The 20,118-nt window shown below is 30.3% G+C and overlaps 1 protein-coding gene across 1 annotated transcript in view; it reads left to right on the plus strand.

The window, feature by feature from the left end:
- ppp1r14c (protein phosphatase 1, regulatory (inhibitor) subunit 14C) overlaps window positions 1-19,460 on the plus strand; it is a 21,020-nt gene extending 1,560 nt beyond the window's left edge. The window contains exons 2-4 of the mRNA XM_073832038.1: window positions 13,635-13,718; window positions 15,000-15,032; window positions 17,100-19,460. Of these exons, the coding sequence (XP_073688139.1) occupies window positions 13,635-13,718; window positions 15,000-15,032; window positions 17,100-17,174 (192 nt within the window). The 3' untranslated portion in view covers window positions 17,175-19,460. The remainder of the gene's footprint in view (window positions 1-13,634; window positions 13,719-14,999; window positions 15,033-17,099) is intronic.
- The last annotated feature ends 658 nt before the right edge of the window (window positions 19,461-20,118 follow it).

A 20,118-nucleotide genomic window follows, 5' to 3' on the forward strand; every position in this document is an offset into this window, starting at 1 on the left:
TGTATGATAAATATTATATATAGTCAATACAATTATATCATTTTTTTTTTCTTTGGTTTCTTTGATGAATTGAAAGTTCTAAAGAACAGCATTTATCTGATAAAGAAATATTTTGTAACATTATAAATGTCTTGATCATCACTTTTGATCAATAAAAAGCATCCTTGCTAATTAAAAGTAAATTTAATTTCTACAACCCCCCCCCCAAAAAAAAAACATTTCAGGTAAATACTGATCTTTGGGTCTTCTATTCATGAAAGAATCTACTCAGCTGTTTTTCAACATAATAATAATAATAAATGTTTTTTGAGCAGCAAATCAGATTATTATTATTTTAAAGATTTTAAAGATGATTATATGCTAAAATTCATCTTTAAAATCACAGGAATAAATTACATTTTAAAATATAGTCAAATAGAAAAAAGTTATTTTAAGATTGCCTGTTTTGATCTGGAACATGCCATTTGTGGCAAATAAATTTTGTTTTGTGTATCAAAACATCAGATAGGATGCAAGCATAAGCAGCTAATCGGATTAAACAAGTGAGCTCATAAAGAGTTGTTTACTCAGGTGTATTTTAACGACCCATCACATTTACACTAGAAACAAGAGGAGGAAGTCACACGTGGCCAATAACCGTTCACAGCTCAATGCCTGGGCGCCCATTAACAGCAGGTTACAATCAAAGGCAAAAACTGTGTTCAATTTAAATATATTTTAAGATGCAATTTATTCCTGTGATGCAAAGCTGAATTTTCAGCATCATTACTCCAGTGCATTGTTTAATCGATATTAGTCACAAAAGAGTTCAGGTAAAGTGTTTATCAGGTTAGCATGTAAACACACAGCTGCTGACGTGATTTGCGTGCTGCTCACTAGTAACATCCCCATTGTGCAATATGGCCGTAGGGGTTAGTGTAAGGTGTTGACACCTTAGACAGACCTACTTAAAGAAGAGTAGGTCAGTATGGGATTATTTGCTGACAGTGAAGGTTTTCTGCCTCTGGAGAAGTTTGACAGTATTGAACTTTTTCTAACTAAATCCTGAGGCCTGACACTTACTTTGTAGTATATGAATGCACATGCTAGCTGTGTAAATAGGCTTGATTGCATGCATTGCTGCATTCCCAAATGTCAAAAGACAATTCGTAATGCAGTTATTGTCACGGATTAGGCAGGAACACACGAACAACGACGTAATAAAAAGACGAACATTTAATAAATCCAATGGGAAACAGGCAGACACAGGAACACGGAGTGGTAACATTAAAGACTGACAAGAATACAGGGGAAAACACACACCTTAAATAGACAGACTGATTACAAACATCCAGGTGACAACAATGAGGGAGAAACCAAAACACTCAGAACTGTGGGGAAAATGGGAGAAATCAACATGAAAATCCGGGGGTGTGACAGTTATTTTGAATTAATGTTATTTTTAGATTTTTTGTTTTTCAAGTTTTAGTAATTTTGTTGTGTTTGACATTTAGTTTTTTTAATGTATTAATTTTAACATGCAGCAAAATTACTAAAATTAAAGCAGAAAATATAAACTAAAGCTGAAATAAAAAAATTATATAGACATATTTAATAATACAGATATGTTTAAAAAAATACCAATAAAAATCGTAGAAACATACAACTAAATACTAAAACTTTAACAAAATTAAAAAAAGAAAATACAACTGAAATAAAAAGAAAAAAATTATATAGACTTATTTAAATAAAAATAAGAATAAACAAGAAAATTACTAAAACTATAACTAAAATGAAAATGAAAACAAATACCAATAAAAATGAAACATACAACACAATTACCAAAATGTTATTAAAATAAAAACAGAACATTAAAAAAACTTAAACTGAAATAAAAAAATAATTAATATAGACATATTTAATAATATAGACATATTTAAAAAATAAAATACCAATAAAAATAAAAACATACAACAAAATTACTAAAACATTAACTAAAATTAAAATAAATACAAAATATAAAAAAATGAAAACTAATTCAAAATATTAATAAAAAACTGCATAGGCATTATAAAAAAAACTAAACGGACAATAATAAAAATGACGAGAACATACAACAAAATTACTAAAACTTCAGTTAAAATGAAAATAAAATATAAAAATGAAACTAAAACGGAAATAAAAAAAATAATATAGACATATTGAAAAAATCAAATACAAATAAACATAAGAACATTTAACACAATCATTCGAAATAATTCGAAATCATTAAAATAAAACAGAAAATAAAAAAACTTAAACCGAAATAAAATAATATAATAAATTTATATAAATTATATTAATATAATCAATTAAATAAACATATTAAAAAAACAAATACCAATAAAAATAAGAACATACAACAAAATTACTGAAACTGTAACTAAATTTAAAATAAAACACAAAATATAAAAAATGAAAATTAATAAAATATTAATAAATGAAAAATGAAAACTGTGTAGACATATTAAAAAAACATACTAAAACGTTAACAAAACTGAAAATACAAACCCAAAATATAAAAAATGAAAATGAATAAAATATTAATAAATACAATTAACATTTTAAAAAATCTGAATAAAAATGACAAGAACATACAACAAAATTACTAAAACTTCACCTAAAATGAAAATGAAAACAAGATACAAAAATGAAATTTAAACTGAAAGGTTACATCACTGATGATATGTCCAGGTGCACCAGACGGTGTATCTAAAATCAGACATTTAAAAAAACTAATGCTAATAAAAATGATAAGAACATACAACAAAATTACTAAAACTTCACCTAAAATTAAAATGTAAAACCTATTTAAAATAAAAAAGAATACAAATATTGATAAAAACCCTGTAGAATGCTGGTCCGTGTATCATTCGTCCTTTACATTTTCAATTGATAAATGAAAATCAAAAAATGAAAATCTGATTGTTTTTTTTTTTTTGTTATTTGATTTTGAATCAGAAACGAAAAATGAAAATTGTCTTGTTTTTCATATTTTAAAATTTAGTTTTGGATCAAAAATACAAAATTGAAAAGGGTCCACACAACAGAATCTGTTTTTAAAATTTAATTGCTGGGTTGTGCGTCACCCTATGGAAGCCCGTTTCCGCCACTGAATAAAAAAAAAAAAAAATATTGCACTTTTTTTTCTCAGAATTGCGAGATATATAGTCAGAATTGCTAGATATAAAGTCAGAATTGGAAGATATAACGTCGCAATTGCGAGTTATAAAGTCAGAATTCTGACTTTTGTTTCGGTTCATTTGTGACACTTTCTGGCAAAGCACAATAGGAAAGGAAATCTTGTCTTGTTAAAACGACATATTATGTCATAAAAACGATATGATTTCCCGCTATAGAAAATATATTATAACATGTGAGCGAGCTAGGCGATTGTCCGCGCTGCCTTCGCCACAGTCCTGACATAAAGGATGATCAGCACGCTGCTGCAGTTATAGAAATACAGTTTTAAGTATTTAATGTAATGGTTTCAGTTATAGCACCATTTTAATTAGGATTAATCTGTCTACAATAACTGCACTCAGACCCAGAGGATATGACTAACAGCAAATCCAATACTATCCGAAAGAAATAAAGAGAAATGACAAACGATTTGATTGTATTATGATCAAATAAAAACATAAAAATGAAAACCTAAAAAATAACACTTGGATTAATAGTGCAATCATTTGCTCCCTTGAGTATAAGTATTAAATATTTACAGCCAATTTGGCATTGTGATTGGCCAATTTGAATCTGTGATGAGCTAAAACTGCCTGCTTTATATCAAAGACTATAGAATCCGTGTTTAGGAAAAAACGTCTATAGCAACAAAAAAAAAAAAGTTGTAACGTTATCAGGATATTCAGAGGTTAATTTCCATGACTCCTGGGAGAAAAGAATTAGAGCAGAAATTAGAACGGAAGATGAGAGGAAAGTAATGGAAAGGCAGAGGATGGATGAATATAATAGAATTAGAATAGAATATGTTTCGCAGACGATAAAACAAAGGCAATTTAACGGTACAGAAGTAGATTTAGGACTGGGAATTGAATCAATTTCTGCCTTGAGTAAAACCGCATCTCAAGTACACACTAACAATCCTCTGAGAAACACTAAAGATGTGTTTGTGTCCATTTTCACAGCATGATCTCTGCTTTCTCAGCAGAGCTCACAAGGCTTACAGAGAACAAATGTAGGCTGTTGTTGTTTGCCATTTGCTTGTCAATGTGTGTCAGAGCTCTGATGGGCTTTGTCTTAGTAAAACAAGTCCATCTGGGGTTGATTAGCGTATTGAACGTGCAGATGAGGTGGTTACGTGCGAGTTAATGATGGAGTCCTCAAATCAATGCCGCTCACTGACTGCTGCCTAAGCTGTTTTCTGCTGAGGATTCGCTCTATTTTGGGCAGTTTGCAAGCCTGCAGATTCTGGCTGTGTGATGAAGGATGAATAGGGCTGTGATAGGATGTGAAAGCTCATTTTGTAACACTGCTGTGCTAAACATTAATCTGAAATATTCAGATTAGCTGCCAAACATGCATTTTAAGTGTTTATGGTTGGTTTTTAAACACTTTACTCACAAAATGTGGTTACAGCCTTGTGAAGTACTTCAGCTTACAAAGTATTTCAATTTAGACTCCATTTACTTATAATTCAATTATATATACTTGTGATCTAAATACATATTTTGGGATTATGACTATACATGTTTTAGTTTACTTTTTAATGTTTTTGCAAAGCCTGTTACATTTGGATTTGAATTTTAATGTTACAAAGTTAAAGCATTTTTAGAAACTAATACTGTAATCAGGGTTATTATATCAACTTCAAGTAAAACCATGAAACCATAAGCTGGAATAAATATATATTTTATTATATAGCATATAATATATATATTTTTATATAGCAAATACTAATAAAAATGACAGGAACACACAACAAAATGACTAAAACTTTATAATTACAACAAAAAAAAAACATAAATGGAACAAATTCAGAATATTAATAACAAACTATAATTATATTTAGAAAACAAAAATTAATAAAAATGTTAAAGAACAAAAACATAATTACTAAAACATTATATATATATATATATATATATATATATATATATATATATATATATATATATAAAAATACTAAAACATTTCAATTAAAATGACAAAAATACACAAAATATGACATTCGAAATATAAATAAAAACTACAAATATAAAAAAACGAATAGAAATACTACAAAAGTCTACACAAAATTACTAAAACTAACTTAAAATAAAATGAAAACTAATTCAAAATATTAATAAAAAAACTATATAAACATATTTATAAAATGATTAAAATACAATAAAATTAATAAAACTTTGATGAAAATAAAACAATAAAAATGCTAAATAGAAATGAAATGAAAATAAAAAATAAAGAAAATAGAAGAAAACTCAATCCAAAAATATTATTAAATACTATATAGACATGTATTGGGGAAAAAATAATAAAAATGGCAAAACATAACAATTACTAAAACTTTGAAATTAAAATGACAAAAATAGAAGAATTAAGACCTTCAAAATATAAATAAAAACCATAGTTATAAAAAAATAATAATAATAAAATGTCAGAACAATATATATATATATATATATATATATATATATATATATATATATATATATATGAGAAACACGACAACAAAATTAATAAAACTTTAACTAAAATTAAAATGCAAACTGACAATAAATGGAAAACCAATGCAATATATTAATACATTTTATAATAAAAATGATAAAACACAAGAACATTACTAAAACTTTACATGAAAATTAAAAAATATATATTATTAATACAAATAATATATTATTAAAATATAAAATATTATTAATATTATATACATTTAAAAAAAATTAAATTAATAAAAATGAAAACAGAAAATATAAAAATTTATATTAATTCATAATATTAATAAAAACTATACAGATATATATTGGAAAACCAAAAACTAATAAAAATGCCAAAAAAACACAAATTACTAAAACTTTAAAATTAAAATGACTTATATAGAAAAAAAACAAGACATTAAAATTATGAATAAAAACTATACAGACATTTAAAAAACAAAAACTAATAAAATGACAATAAAAAATTACTGAAACTAAAATTAAAGTGGAAATATATATATTCCATTTTAGTTTCAGTAATTTTGTATTGTCATTTTATTAGTAAATAATAAAAAAAATAATGACAAAACACAAGAAAATTACTAAAACTTTGAAATGAAAATGACAAATATATATATATATACAAAAAGATGAAAACAGAAAATCTAAAAAAAAAAGACAAATAGAGAAAAACATTCAAAATATAAATAAAAACTACATAGCCTTTAAAAAAACAAAAACTAATAAAAATCTCAACATTAAATTACTAAAACGAACTAAAATGAAAATGGAAAATATAAAAATAAAAACTAATCAAAATATTAAAATATTTATAAATACTATAACAGTAGTAGAATTACAATTTATTTTTATTTTTGGCCCCTAAAATGTAGGGACAATGAAAAAAAAATTAATAAAATAAAATAAATAAATATATTATATTATATGCACTGAATACTGTCAAATAATCTATCAAATGAAGTGGCTATATTCAGCATCCTGTTAATTATATTAGTACTGAGTGACACAAAGCACAAATTGCTTCCTGGAAACTGTTCTCAAGCATACTGTGCATACTGACACACAGCACAGCATAAGAAGCAGTGAGATGTGTCCTGCACATTCAGCCCAGTGGGGTTCTGCTAATATGCCCCTGTCTGCAAAAGATACCCACAACCCCCCTCTCGGCTGTCTTCCTCTTCTGCAAGGGGGGAAGGGGTTCGTCTTTGATGTCGAGCGCTTCAGGGGTCTGTCTGTCTGTCTGTCTGATATCACGGGCGCTGCTTTTCATTCCTCTTTGACTGTTTGTACTGATGCAGCGTGTTTGTGTTTCGTATCAGAGACAATCCTGTTGCTGCTTGTTTGTGTTTATCATGGATTTTAATCTCCGTTTGACCTTGTAGCAGAATGTCACGGCTTTTTAAACCGAGCTCATTTGAAATGCAGATTCCGTTGATTATCAAGAAAACACAGTTACTGGATGTAAAAAGTATTTGTCTTAAGCACTTAACCACAAACTACACATTTGCATGTTTACATTTGGTCACACCAATATATATATATATATATATATTATAACAGTAAAAGTGTGAAATATTATTACAAATTAAAATTACTGCTTTCTGTTTAAATGTATTTTAAAATGTAATTTATTCCTGTGATCCAAAGCTGAATTTTCAGCATTATTACTCCAGTCTTTAGTGTTACGTGATCATTCAGAAATCATTCTAATATGCTGATTAAATTTTAAAAATTAAATTAAATTTTAATTTTAAATAATTCCCCTTTTGTTGCTAATTAAAAACGGTAGAACTAGATTAATATGTTGAATCTGTATAGAAATCTCTATAGAAAGTCAAAATTGAAAAAAAAAAATTGTTTTCCACAAATTTTGTATAATAACCAAGTTACACATTTCTAGTAACTGTGGCATTAATTCTTATATTGTATTTTCAGAATGTTTTGGAATATTTGTCCTTTCTCCAAATTTGTCACTACCGAAACACAGTAATATATCATTTAATTAGAAGAGTTATTTTCCTAACATTCTAAATACATATTTTTCTGTTTTATTACAATTTTTTTCAGAGGCAAATCAATAACAATACATTTTTTTTAACAACATTTCAAGTGTAATTTGTAAATGTTTCGATTGTGACAAGTTTAGGGAATAACACCCAAAAAACCAAGATGCCACTACCGAAACTCCACCAAGTGTTTCGAGTATATAAAAGTATATAAAATTTAAATAAAGCTGTCACTACCGTAACAGTCATGACTGAAACATTTGGTGGCATTTTGTTAGTGACATCTTGGTTTTTTGGGTGTTATTCCCTGTTGTGACTGTTTGGGTAGTGACAATTTTAGGGAATAACACACAAAAAACAAAAGATGTCACTACCGAAACTCCACCAAATGTTTCGGTTTTGACTGTTTCAGTGGTGGCAATTTTATGGGACGTTTCAGTCTGTTACGGTACCAACAATTTTAGGGAATAACACCCAAAACAAACAAACTTTACCAAATGTTTTGGTTGTGACTGTTTTGGTAGTGACAAGTTTAGGGAATAACACCCAAAAAACCAAGATGTCACTACCGAAACTCCACCAAATGTTTCAGTAATAACACCAAAAAAAAAAGAAAAAAGAAAAAGATGTCACTATCAAAACGTCACCAAATGTTTTGGTCGTGACTGTTAAGGTAGTGACAATTTTGGGAATAACACCCAAAAAAAACAAGATGTCACTATCAAAATGCAACCAAATGTTTCGGTAGTAACACACACAAAAAAAGATGTCACTACCGAAACTTTGTGTGTTATTCCCTAGAATTCAAAAATTAAGCTGTCACTACCGAAACAGTCACGATCAAAACATTTGGTGGCATTCTGATGGTGACAAGTTTAGGAAATAACACCCAAAAAAACTAAGATGTCACTACCGAAACGCAACCAAATGTTTTGGTTGTGACTGTTTTGGTAGTGACAGGTTTTGGGAATAACACCCAAAAACCAAGATGACACTACCGAAACTCAACCAAATGTTTCAGATTGACTGTTTCAGTACTGGCAATTTTAGGAAATAATACCCCCAAAAAATCAAGAAAGTCATTATCGAAACTTTACCAAATGTTATTCCCGAAACATTTGGTGGAGTTTTGGTGGTAATGTCTTGGTTTTTTGGGTGTTGTTCCCTTAACTTGTCACAACCAAAATATTTGGTAAAGTTTTGGTTTACCAAATTTAGGGGTGCAGTTAAACTCAATCTCAGCCATTAGACTTAGTTTCGGTAGTGACATAAAAAATGCGGAACACATTTTTTTTAACAAAAAGTTTCATCATTTAAAAAAAAAAAGGTTTTTTTTTTTTTTTTACTTTTTTAAAAGAATCAAAAATACACTTTTAAAAATGGAATAATGGAATAAAAAAAAATATTTCAATATTTTTAAAAGTTGATATTTAGGGGTTACCTCCCAATTGAAAATACCCAAAAAATGATGATTTATTATATATTAAGCTTACTGATATTTTAAATATTATTGTGAGTCTCAATAGATAATAAAAGGATCTTAGTAAATATCTAAGATTTGAATACTTAAACTCTTTTTAAATGTGTTTTTTTTTTTTTTTTTTTTATGGTTGTGGGACCAATTCTGTAGATGGCCCATAAGCTTTTTTTGTCTTCGGTCTTGTCTTATCTTACTAACTCACAATGCAACTGATGCCCACTCAGAAAATGGTTTCATGTCACCCTTACCTTGTAGAGACCAAATTTATCATCATTATTCTGCCGACCGGAGGACCCAGATCATAAATCATCCGTGACACATAGAATATGCATGCGCATAGTATTTCATGAGCACATATGTGCGCGGTACAGTACAATCTGCTTGTTGATGTTGGTATGCAAATCGTGTTATGTGTGTGGGAGTGTGTGTGTGATTTCTCAGCACTGCCGTGGGCATGTCTGTGTACATTTTGCACTTTCTTGCAAGACCTCTTTCACACCAACACCTCTTTGCTATTCTGATACAAATCCTCCGTGATCTGACCTGTCTGCTCCGTGGGGAAGAGAGAGAGAGAGAGACGGCTTCTGCTCTGTGTTTGCAGATGAAACACCAGTCGACTGCACGATGAGGCACAATGCACAAATAGGTCAAGTAAAGGTGTGTGTGCTGCTTCAGCAGACTGGAAGAGCTCCTTCAATGCTCTGGCCTGACAGCACACACTTTCACTATCCACAATCCACCTGCAGGGCTTTTCATTCACAATAGAAAGAGATTGCATGCAAGCAGCTGGAATGAAAATGATTTAGTAAAGTTAATTAATGATTTATGATACTGTAATAGCCATTAATGTTGGCTCAAATGAAGCATTTATTACAAGATTTATATGTATGTATGTATGTGTGTGTGTGTGTGTGTGTGTGTGTGTGTACATATGTAGACCTATATTCAATCTCTCATAATATTCAATAAACAATTATTGAATAATTCAACATATATAATTAGTAATTAGAATATTTATAATATATTTATTAAATATATTTTTAATCAAATTTAAAAATATATATTACATATATATTTATTTATAAATATGTAAAAAACTAAAATTCAAGTTATTCAATAATTCAACAGATATAATTTGTAATAAGTAATAAATTAATTACTATTAAATATTAAGTATTAAATTAAATATTAACGTGTGTGTATGTGTATACATAATATTCATTAAATAATAATTTATAATACATAATATTAAATAATTTTAACATAATTAATAACTACACTTAAATAATAATTATTACTTATTTATTAATATATTTGTGTATGTGTGTGTCTATAAATTAATAAATACTTTATATAAAATAAATACATAATTCAATATATAATTTAACAAATAAATAACCAATCAAAGTTTCTCAAAATATATTATTATATAACTATATAAAATGTATAATTAAAAGATTAAGTAAAAAATTCAATCTTTCAACATAAATATTATAAATACAATAAAATGTATTAATATAATTAGGAAAAAAAATATATATATGAAAAATGTATGTGTGTATAATTTAGATTAATAAAAATAATATTAATAAAATAATTTGTAAATTACTTTGTGATACAAACATAGTAATTCAATGTATAATTCAACACATTTAATTATAAATTTAATTCTAAACATTTTATTAAATTAATTATAAAAAAGTATGTCAAAATATATTTACGTCTTTTATAAATATATTAATTAAAAAAATAAAAAATATATGTAATATAATATATATTTAAATATATGGAAAAAGGTGTGTGTGTGTCTATTTTATATAAAAAATTAATTCACCAGCATATATATATATATATATATATCATCATTATTATTATTTCTATTTAATATAGAAATAAATAATGCAAGAATTTAACATAAATATTATAAATACAATCAAATATATAAATATATATTTAAATATATGGAAAAGGTGTGTGAGTGTGTGTATCATTATTTATTAATAATATAATATACTTTCATATTATTAATTAATTCATTTATTTGTAAAAAAAAAAAAAAAAAAAAAACATCAGTAGTTCTTGTACGTGGAATACTAACCACAGCGACATCAAGGTGTTGCTATGTGGTTGCTGAATGGTTGCTAGGTAGTTTCCCACAGACTATCTGGTTGGTGCATCAGTGTGAATATACCAAATGAAATGAGTGTTTGAGAAAGCTGATGTCATCTTATCTTGACTGATGTGGGCTCAGTCTGTGATTGATTGGTCGCGTCTTGGCGGTCAGCTTGACTGATCTGCTGATGGTCCAGCTTTATCTGCTGGAGTCTTTGTGGCTGGTATTGTCCCTTTCAAAGAGAGAACACACACAGACAAAAGGTTTAAAATATGAGTTCTTCTAATGCTGAATATGTAAACACATGATGAATGAGCCAATCTGACAGCAGGCAGCCGACTGATTGGATCATTATTTTAACAAACAGCTCTAACAAGGTTAAAGAAACCATGCTGGTCTACTAAAAGCCTGATTTGTCAAAGTCGTCATTAAAAATGCATATGTGAGTGTGTCTGCTTTTGCAGATTTATAGTGTTAATATACACTGATGTGTATCCATTTGTGTTAATAGTGTGTCAGAATCATTCTGAATAGATTTACATGAATTCACAATATCCACCTTCGTCTGGATCAGCTCAGATAATATGCTTGAGACATTCCTCGAGGAAACTAATGTGAAATTACTCATATTTTAGATGAAATCTCGTTTTAAAGGCATACAAACAGGTCTAGAAGCATCATTGTCAGTTTTCCCTTACCGTATGAACCGTAGTGTGAATTGTCTTCTCAACCACCCACGCTTTCATAACCCACACACACTCACAGGCTCATCCTTATTAACTCTGCAGACCAGCACTAATCATTTTGACCTGCTTCTTGCTAAATCTCTTCTTCACTTTCAGTCTTCTTTCTGTATTCTCTCTGAAAGGAAGCAGTGGTATTAAACTGATGCTCATTTGAGTTGCTAGTAAATACAACATCAATGCAGCTTTAGACAGTAAAATTGGTAACTGGTAGATCTGGGGGGAAGAACTAAATCTTGCCGTTTTTTTTTTCAGCTGAACTGTTAACTATAGACCATGCAAAGCTGTCATGGCTTGCACAGTTGTTTAGATAAGCCTTTTAAGACATAAAGAAGACATTTGTGACATTTGACCACTGAAACAGTCATAAGTAGCACACAGGTATATTTGTAGCAATAGCCAAAAATACATTGTATGGGTCAAAATGATGAAAAATATTCGGATATTAAGTAAAAATCATGTTCCATGAAGATATTTTGTAAATTTCCTACTACAAATATATCAAAACTTAATTTTTGATTACTAATATGCATTGATAGGAACTTCATTTGGACAACTCTAAAGGCGATTTTCAGAATTGTGAGATATAAACTTCCAATCACAAGTTATCAGAGTTATCAAATAAGTCAGAATTGCGTGATATGAACGCGCAATTCTGAGGAAAAGTCAATTCTGGCTTTATAACATGCAATTAACTTATTAAACCAGAACTGTGAGATATAAACTAGAAAATATCAGTCTTTTTACCCCTCAGAAATGGACTTTATAATTTGCAATTGTTAAATTAAATTTAACTAAAAATTTAAATAAAATGTAAAAATCTTACAGTTCTGGGAAAAAAAAAAAGTCTGAATTGTTAAGTTTGTTTTTATGCAGTTCTGAAAAAAAGTCTGAATTGCGAGATATAAACTCGCAACTGCGAGAAAAAAGGTCACAATTGTGAGATAAAAAGTTGCAATTACCGTAAGTGGAAATGGGTTTCCATAGACATACTGTGTAAAACCTTTCATACACACTTGAAATCTGGACAGCGAAATCCTGGATTTGTCCTTGGATCTGCTATGCAAATACAGAATTAACTGAAACACTCACGATCCTTGGCAGAATGACAGAAATTACAAATGTTGTTTCCTAACGATTGTGTGTATGGCTGATGTGTATTATTCCATTGCCAAATCGAGCCAAAGCGATTGCTACATGGAAAATACTTCCCTCTTCTTCTTTCACCTTTAAAGAGGCGAGTGTATTTATAGAGCTCTTCTCATCCTGTCTGTGTGGCTCTGTCTGTCATCACAGTGGCACGGCGTTCTGGTTAATGACCCTTCAGAGAGCTTCCTGATGTTCTCTAGAAAGCTTCCTAAATGTCCCTGATGAACATATAATTCGGAATTTCTCGGCTGCTGATTTGATTTAGACCACATCCGTACAATCTGCTAGAGAGCGGAGAAATTAATTGCTTGGGGGTTTCTTTTTAATTCTTGGTGGTTTTAGATGTTTCTGTATTATTTTTGTTTTGTTTTGTTTTTAAATCTCATTTGTGATTTCTCACTGTGTGATGTGTTCACTTCCACTAATGTCGCCTGATCTCTGTTTCTACAGGAAGAGGAAATGCCAGAGGTGGAGATAGACATTGATGATCTCCTGGAGGTGAACAGTGAAGACGAGAGAGCCGTAAAACTACAGGTACAGAAGGCATTTTCTTATTATTTCATCCAAAAATGAAAATGCTGAAAATGTACTCACATACAGGCCATCCAAGATGTAGAAGAGTTTGTTTCTACATCAGGTTTAGAGAATTGTAGCATTACATCACTTGCTCCCCAATGGGTCCTCTGCAGTGAATGGGTGCCGTCAGGGTGACAGTCCAAACAGCTGATTAAAAACATTGCAAAAAACTACTCCAGTCCAGAAATTAACATCTTGAGAAGTGAAAAGTGTGTGTGTGTGTAAGAAACAAATCAATCATTAAGACATTTTATTTATTTATATTTCTCTCCTAAGCAATATTATGTAGAGAAGCCTGGTATTTAACCAGACACACACTGTAAATGTTTCAAAAAGTTGTTTCAAGTTGTTACCTCGCTGATTTAAAATTGTTTGTTTAGTCAACTTGAAAATTACTCAATGTTAATTTAAGTGACAACTAGAATATTTTAGTTGACTAAACTAAAAAAAATTAAGTCAGCGGGGTAACAAATGATTTTAAGTTGAAACATTTTTTTTTTTTTTTTACAGTGCAACAGTTTCAAGTTAAAAACATCTTAATGATGGATTTGTTTCTTAAATACACTCAGGTTTTCACAAGATGTTAACTGATGGACTGGAGTGGTATGGATTATTGTGATGGTTTTTATCAGCTGTTTGGACTCTCATTATGACGGCACCCATTCACTGCAGATGATCCATTGTTGAGCAAGTGGTGCAATGCTACATTTCTTAAAATCTGTTTCGATGAAGGAACAAACTCAACTAGATCTTGACCTGAGAGTGAGTATATACACAGCTAATTAAAATTTTTGGGTGAACAATTTATTTATTTATTTTAATTCAGAATGCAAACGATTCTAGCTATGCTCAATTTCACATCTTATCGTAATGAAATGTAACAGAATGGAATTAATAATACAACATATACAGTTGTATACTTGTTGAGTAAATAGTTTAAACTTAAAAAAAATATGCATTTATAATAATAGCTATATGTTTATAGCTAGCTACCTAGCTAAACAAAACCACATCTGGTTTATTATCATAGACATAAAAGCTGTAGCGCCCCCTTGAGGGTCTTTTACCACAACAGTGATGCAAAAACATGTAAAGCGTGAAAAACAGGACCGCACTTATATAGCCAAGAATGTATGCTGCGTATGTATTAGTCTATTTTAAATCTGTAAGTGTTGACGTTTCTAAAGTTGTTGGTGTGTGTTTCATTCGGTTCATATCTCTCTGTTTTTGCCTCTTTAGGAGTCACTGACAGACTGCTTCAAGCCCACTGACGTAAGTCATACCCTAAAATATAGGCCACTAACACACAGCTCTGTTCTAAAACATAGTGAACTGCCTACATAGGCAATATTTTAAGGCATCATGGATGCATTCAGAAAGCAAAAGCTTTATAGCCATATTCACTGCCTTATATTTGCATACTGCTGCTCATAAGGAGTGTATGTGGCTTGCATGACTGACTGCATGAGTGGTTCACACCAGTAACTTATGAGGTTCCATTTTGATTACTCCACACATATGCACTGCTTCAGGACATGCTAGTGGATTTCATACAAGTGCACTGACCTGAAAACGTGTGTGCACAAAGAATCCATCCAACACTATCAAAATCATAATGCATAAGAGCTACAGCAGACACAATAACCCCCCCACACAAATATACTTTATCCTAATTTAAATATGTTTACTTGATTCTTAAAATTCTAAAGTACTTCTGTTGTTTTAATTTTTAATTAAATTTTACATTTATAATGTTTGTTTTTATTTTTATACACTACCAGCCAAATGTTTTTGAACAATGTTTTAAAGAACTCACCAAGCCTGCATTTATTTGATGCAAAGTACAGCAAAACCAGTAAAATTATGAAATATTTTTAATATTTAAAATAACCGTTTTCACTTTGAATATATTTTAAAATGTAATTTATTCCTGTGATTTCAAAGCTGAATTTTTAGCATCATTACTCCAGTCACATGATCCTTCAGAAATCATTCTAATATTCTGATTTGTTGCTAAAAAACATTTATTATTAATATTAATGTTGAAAACAGCTTTAAAAGTTCAGAAGAACAGCATTTATCTGAAATAGAAATTGTTTGTAACATTATAAATGTCTTTATCATCACTTTCGATCAATTTAAAGCATCCTTGCTAAATAAAAGAATAAATTTGTATTATTTCTTTCCCCAAAATATTATTCTGACTACAAGATTTTGAATGGTATAATGTATAATATTACAAAAGCTTTTTATTTCAGATAAATGCTAATGTTTGGATCTTTCTACTCATCAAAGAATACTGAAAAAGGTGTACTCAACTGTTTTAAATATTGGTAATAATAATAATAATAAATGTTTCTTGAACAGCAAATCAGCATATTAAAATGATTTCTGAAGGATCATGTTACACTGAAGACTGGAGTAATGCTGAAATTTTAGCTTTGATCACAGGAATAAATTACAATTTAAAATATATTCAAATAGAAAACAGTTATTTTAAATATTAAAAAAATTCAAAATGTTACTGTTTTTACTGGACGTTGGATCAAATTGCAAGCCTGGTGAGCAGAAGAGACTGTTCTTACTGTTCAAAAACTTTTGACTGGTAGTGTATGATACCATTATATTTATAATCATTCATTCATTTATTTTTAACAACATTTTTCAAATATTTTAGATTATTATATATACACTACAGTCCAAAGTTCGGGGTCTGTAACATAAGCCTTTTATGTTTACTGAGCATGCATTTATCTGATCAAAAAATACAGTATAATAATGTTTCATAATTGTAACATTTTTAATTTTAGTCACATGATCCTTTAGAAATCAATCTTAAATGCTAATGTGCCTTTCTAATTATCAATGTTTACTATTATATAAATAACTTACAAATACCTTTTACTATCACTTTTAATCAATTTAATATAATATTAAAGATATTATATAAAGTAAACTAAAATATTAATTTCTTTAAAATGAAACTTTTTTTAATTAAAAAGTGTCATTTTACCTTTAGAAATCTAATCGCACACACACAAACACACTCAGTGTGTCCATCATTATCTTGTGGTAAATGAAAAGCAAACACACACTCCTAAAATCCTCTCTACAATCCTCTCTAATCTAATCACAGACCCTTAAACACTAACATGTGCTCTTGTTTGAGTATGTGCGCTCGCCTCTGCCAAAACCAACAACACAGTCTGCAAACCACTGACCTTGCAGCACTGCTGCTGACCTACAGCCACAGGCTTTACACTCACACAGACAGTGAATGAGCAGTAAAAAATAAAATAATTTTATGTCTCACTTTCTCTTTCATTCTCTCTACACCAGGACTTTGTACGCGAGCTCCTCGGCAGGATAAGAGGAATGAGAAAACTCAGCGCTCCGCAGAAGAAAAGCTTTTAAGTGCTCGAAGATGCCAACGACAATCCAGCTACCTGGACTACAGGTCCCACAATCCATCACTCAGTCTGAAGTCAACCTCATACAGCCCTCAAGGACTCCATATCCCAGGATTCATTTTTCTGGCCCAAGATCAATATACTAGGGTTCATTTTCCAATGACCCTGACTTTGCTCAGTATATATAAATTGAGTCATCCATTTCCCATAGATCACACAATAAATCCAAGAGTGCAAAGTTCATCCGGGACGCAATCAACAATCTCAGCAGCCACACGGGACAGTCTGATGTTCCTGTCCTCAACCTCTCAAAGGGTCTTACAGGCCCAACACATTATTGTACACCGTTTGGTGCAGTATTACAGCTATTTTTATGAACCACAACTGACTACAAAGCTGTTTTATATAGTCTATTAAATCTATTTCACATGTTTTTTTTTCTTAAGTAACAATAGCTATTGGCTTTTTCTGCTGATCTCAGAGCAGTTTTTCCCCTCCCTTCAGTTACTGTCCTTTAGTATTTTTCCAATTATTTGATCCTGGATCAGCAATGATGTTCACCAATATCTATCCAAACCCTAAAATTCATAATATTGCACGATAGTCATTAGCCAGAATACATATCAGTCTGTCATATGACCATCATAATTTAATTTAGTTTTTTTTATTACAATGATAATCTTTCAAGAACTGTTCTTGAAAGGTCTTTGCTAAAATAACTACTTTCATAAAGTGAATATGATTGTGGGATGTTAAAAGTTTAAAGATTTTGGGTAGGCTATGATGACAGAAAGTAAAGAAATAAGGCTATATCCGTAATTAAACGAATAGTTCAACTAAATACATACATTTTCTTAAAATTGACTTACCCTCAGGCAATCTAAGAAGTAAATGAGTTTATTTCATCAGAGCAGATTTGGAGAAATGCAGCATTGCATCACTTTCCCACCAATAGATCCTCTGAAGCGAATGGGTGCCGTCGGAATCCAAACAGCTGATAAAAACATCTTGTAAAACCAAAAGTTAGTTTGTAAGAAACAAATCGATCATTAAGATGTTTTTAGCTTTAAACCAATGCTTGTAGATTTCTAGAAAATACAAGTTTGCAAACCATAATAACCTGTCGGCTGTTTGGACTCTCATTCTGACGGCACCCATTCATTGCAATTTCTCCAAATCTCTTCTGATGAAAAAACAAACTCATCTACATCTTGGATGGCCTAAGTGTGACTACGTTTCCAGGAAGTTTTCATTTTTGGATGAACTATTCCTTTAAATACTAGAATACTGAGTGCATTGCATTGTGGAATATAGTATCCTATACACTGCATATGCAAATGCATTCATATAATGTAGCATACTGCTGAATTAGTAGCAGAGCGTAGTATACTAGTATGCTATTGCGAACATAGCCTGAGTTTTGAACACTTCTATATGTCAACAAGGGCTGCATGAGAGTAGATCTTATTAAAAGACATACTGTGATGATGGTACGTGTTCGTCTAACGATCGAGGTGTCTAGTTTGACTCAAGCCATTATTGAAAGCACGTAAATCGTTAAAATCTCGGCTTTTTTTCTCATACGGTTTTACATGGAGGCTGCCAAAGAATAGAAACCGGCTGAGTATTAGCATATTATGAAGTGCTATCGTTGTAAATTGGTACATGTATATTGTGTTTCGCTATAAAGAACATTTAATCTTCGTGTCATTCGGTGTCATACTCATGGGTCAGATTTGTGACGGTGTAAGTTGTAAAACAAGGAATCCAGGGGAAAAACTATGGTGCTGTTTAAACTTTTACCCCTCTACAGCGTGGATGGACGATGTGTTTTTTGCAGGCCGAGAGGAAAAAGGGGGAAAAAAAAGTCTAAATATCGTTGTGGATTTTAAAGAGTTTGCGTGCTTTCAAGTACGTTTTGAACTTTCTCTCGGAGAAGAACATTCAGGGTTTCGGCTGATGTCTTTTTTTAATTTGATTTACTTTGTTTTATTTCTAAAATGTTAGAGATGTATTTGAGTGTACGAAAGCTTTATTTATGCATGTTTTATTGGCATGATAGGAACATTTTGGATCGCTTAAGCGATGATTTGTCTTTTTATACATTATTGACAAGTATTACTCTTATAAATATTCAATTCACAACTTTTTATTAATTTTTATTGACTGTATATCTGCGTTTTGGGTGGTTTGTTTTTCTGTTTTTTTTTTAGATATATGTAAAGTGTGGTCTTTTGTGCTGTTCTACTTACAATAAAGGCAAAGTGTCTGAACTGTTATAATACACGTTCTTCAGTGTCACTTAACTTTATTCACACAAATGCACAATATATCAAAAATACCTTGCGAAAAGTATTCATACCCCTGTATTTTTTCACGATTTGTTACTTTGCACCATTATGTTAAACTGCTTTTTTTCTACACTCCATACACCATAATGGCAATGCAAAAAACTGTTTTTTAACATCTTTGCAAATGTGTCAAAAATAAGAAACTTAAATGATTCCATTGCATATTCATACCCTTATCTGGGACAAATGAAAATTAGTTCAGGAGCATTCATGTTGCTTCTAAATGTTACTACACTTTTAAGTTAATCTGTGGCAAATTCAACTAAATGGGTATGATTTGGAAAGGCACACAAGTCTTAAAAGGTCTAACAGCTGAAAGTGCATATCAGAGCAAAAACCAAGCCCTGAGGTAAAAACAAAAATGCCTGTAGAGCTCAGAAACAGGATTGCATTAAACATCAGACATCTGGGGAAGGGTTCAGATAATAATTCTGCTGCATTGCAGGTTCACAGAAGCATGTAGTCTCTCTTATGCTTAATAGAATAAATTTGAAACAACCAGGATTCTTCCTAGAGCTGGCCTCCCGCCAAACTGACCAATTGATGGAGAAAGGCTTTGTTTAAGTGGTGACCAAGATCCTGATAGTCACTCTAGTT

The sequence above is a fragment of the Garra rufa genome, chromosome 25 (genome assembly GCF_049309525.1).
Source record: "Garra rufa chromosome 25, GarRuf1.0, whole genome shotgun sequence".
NCBI lineage: Eukaryota > Metazoa > Chordata > Actinopteri > Cypriniformes > Cyprinidae > Garra > Garra rufa.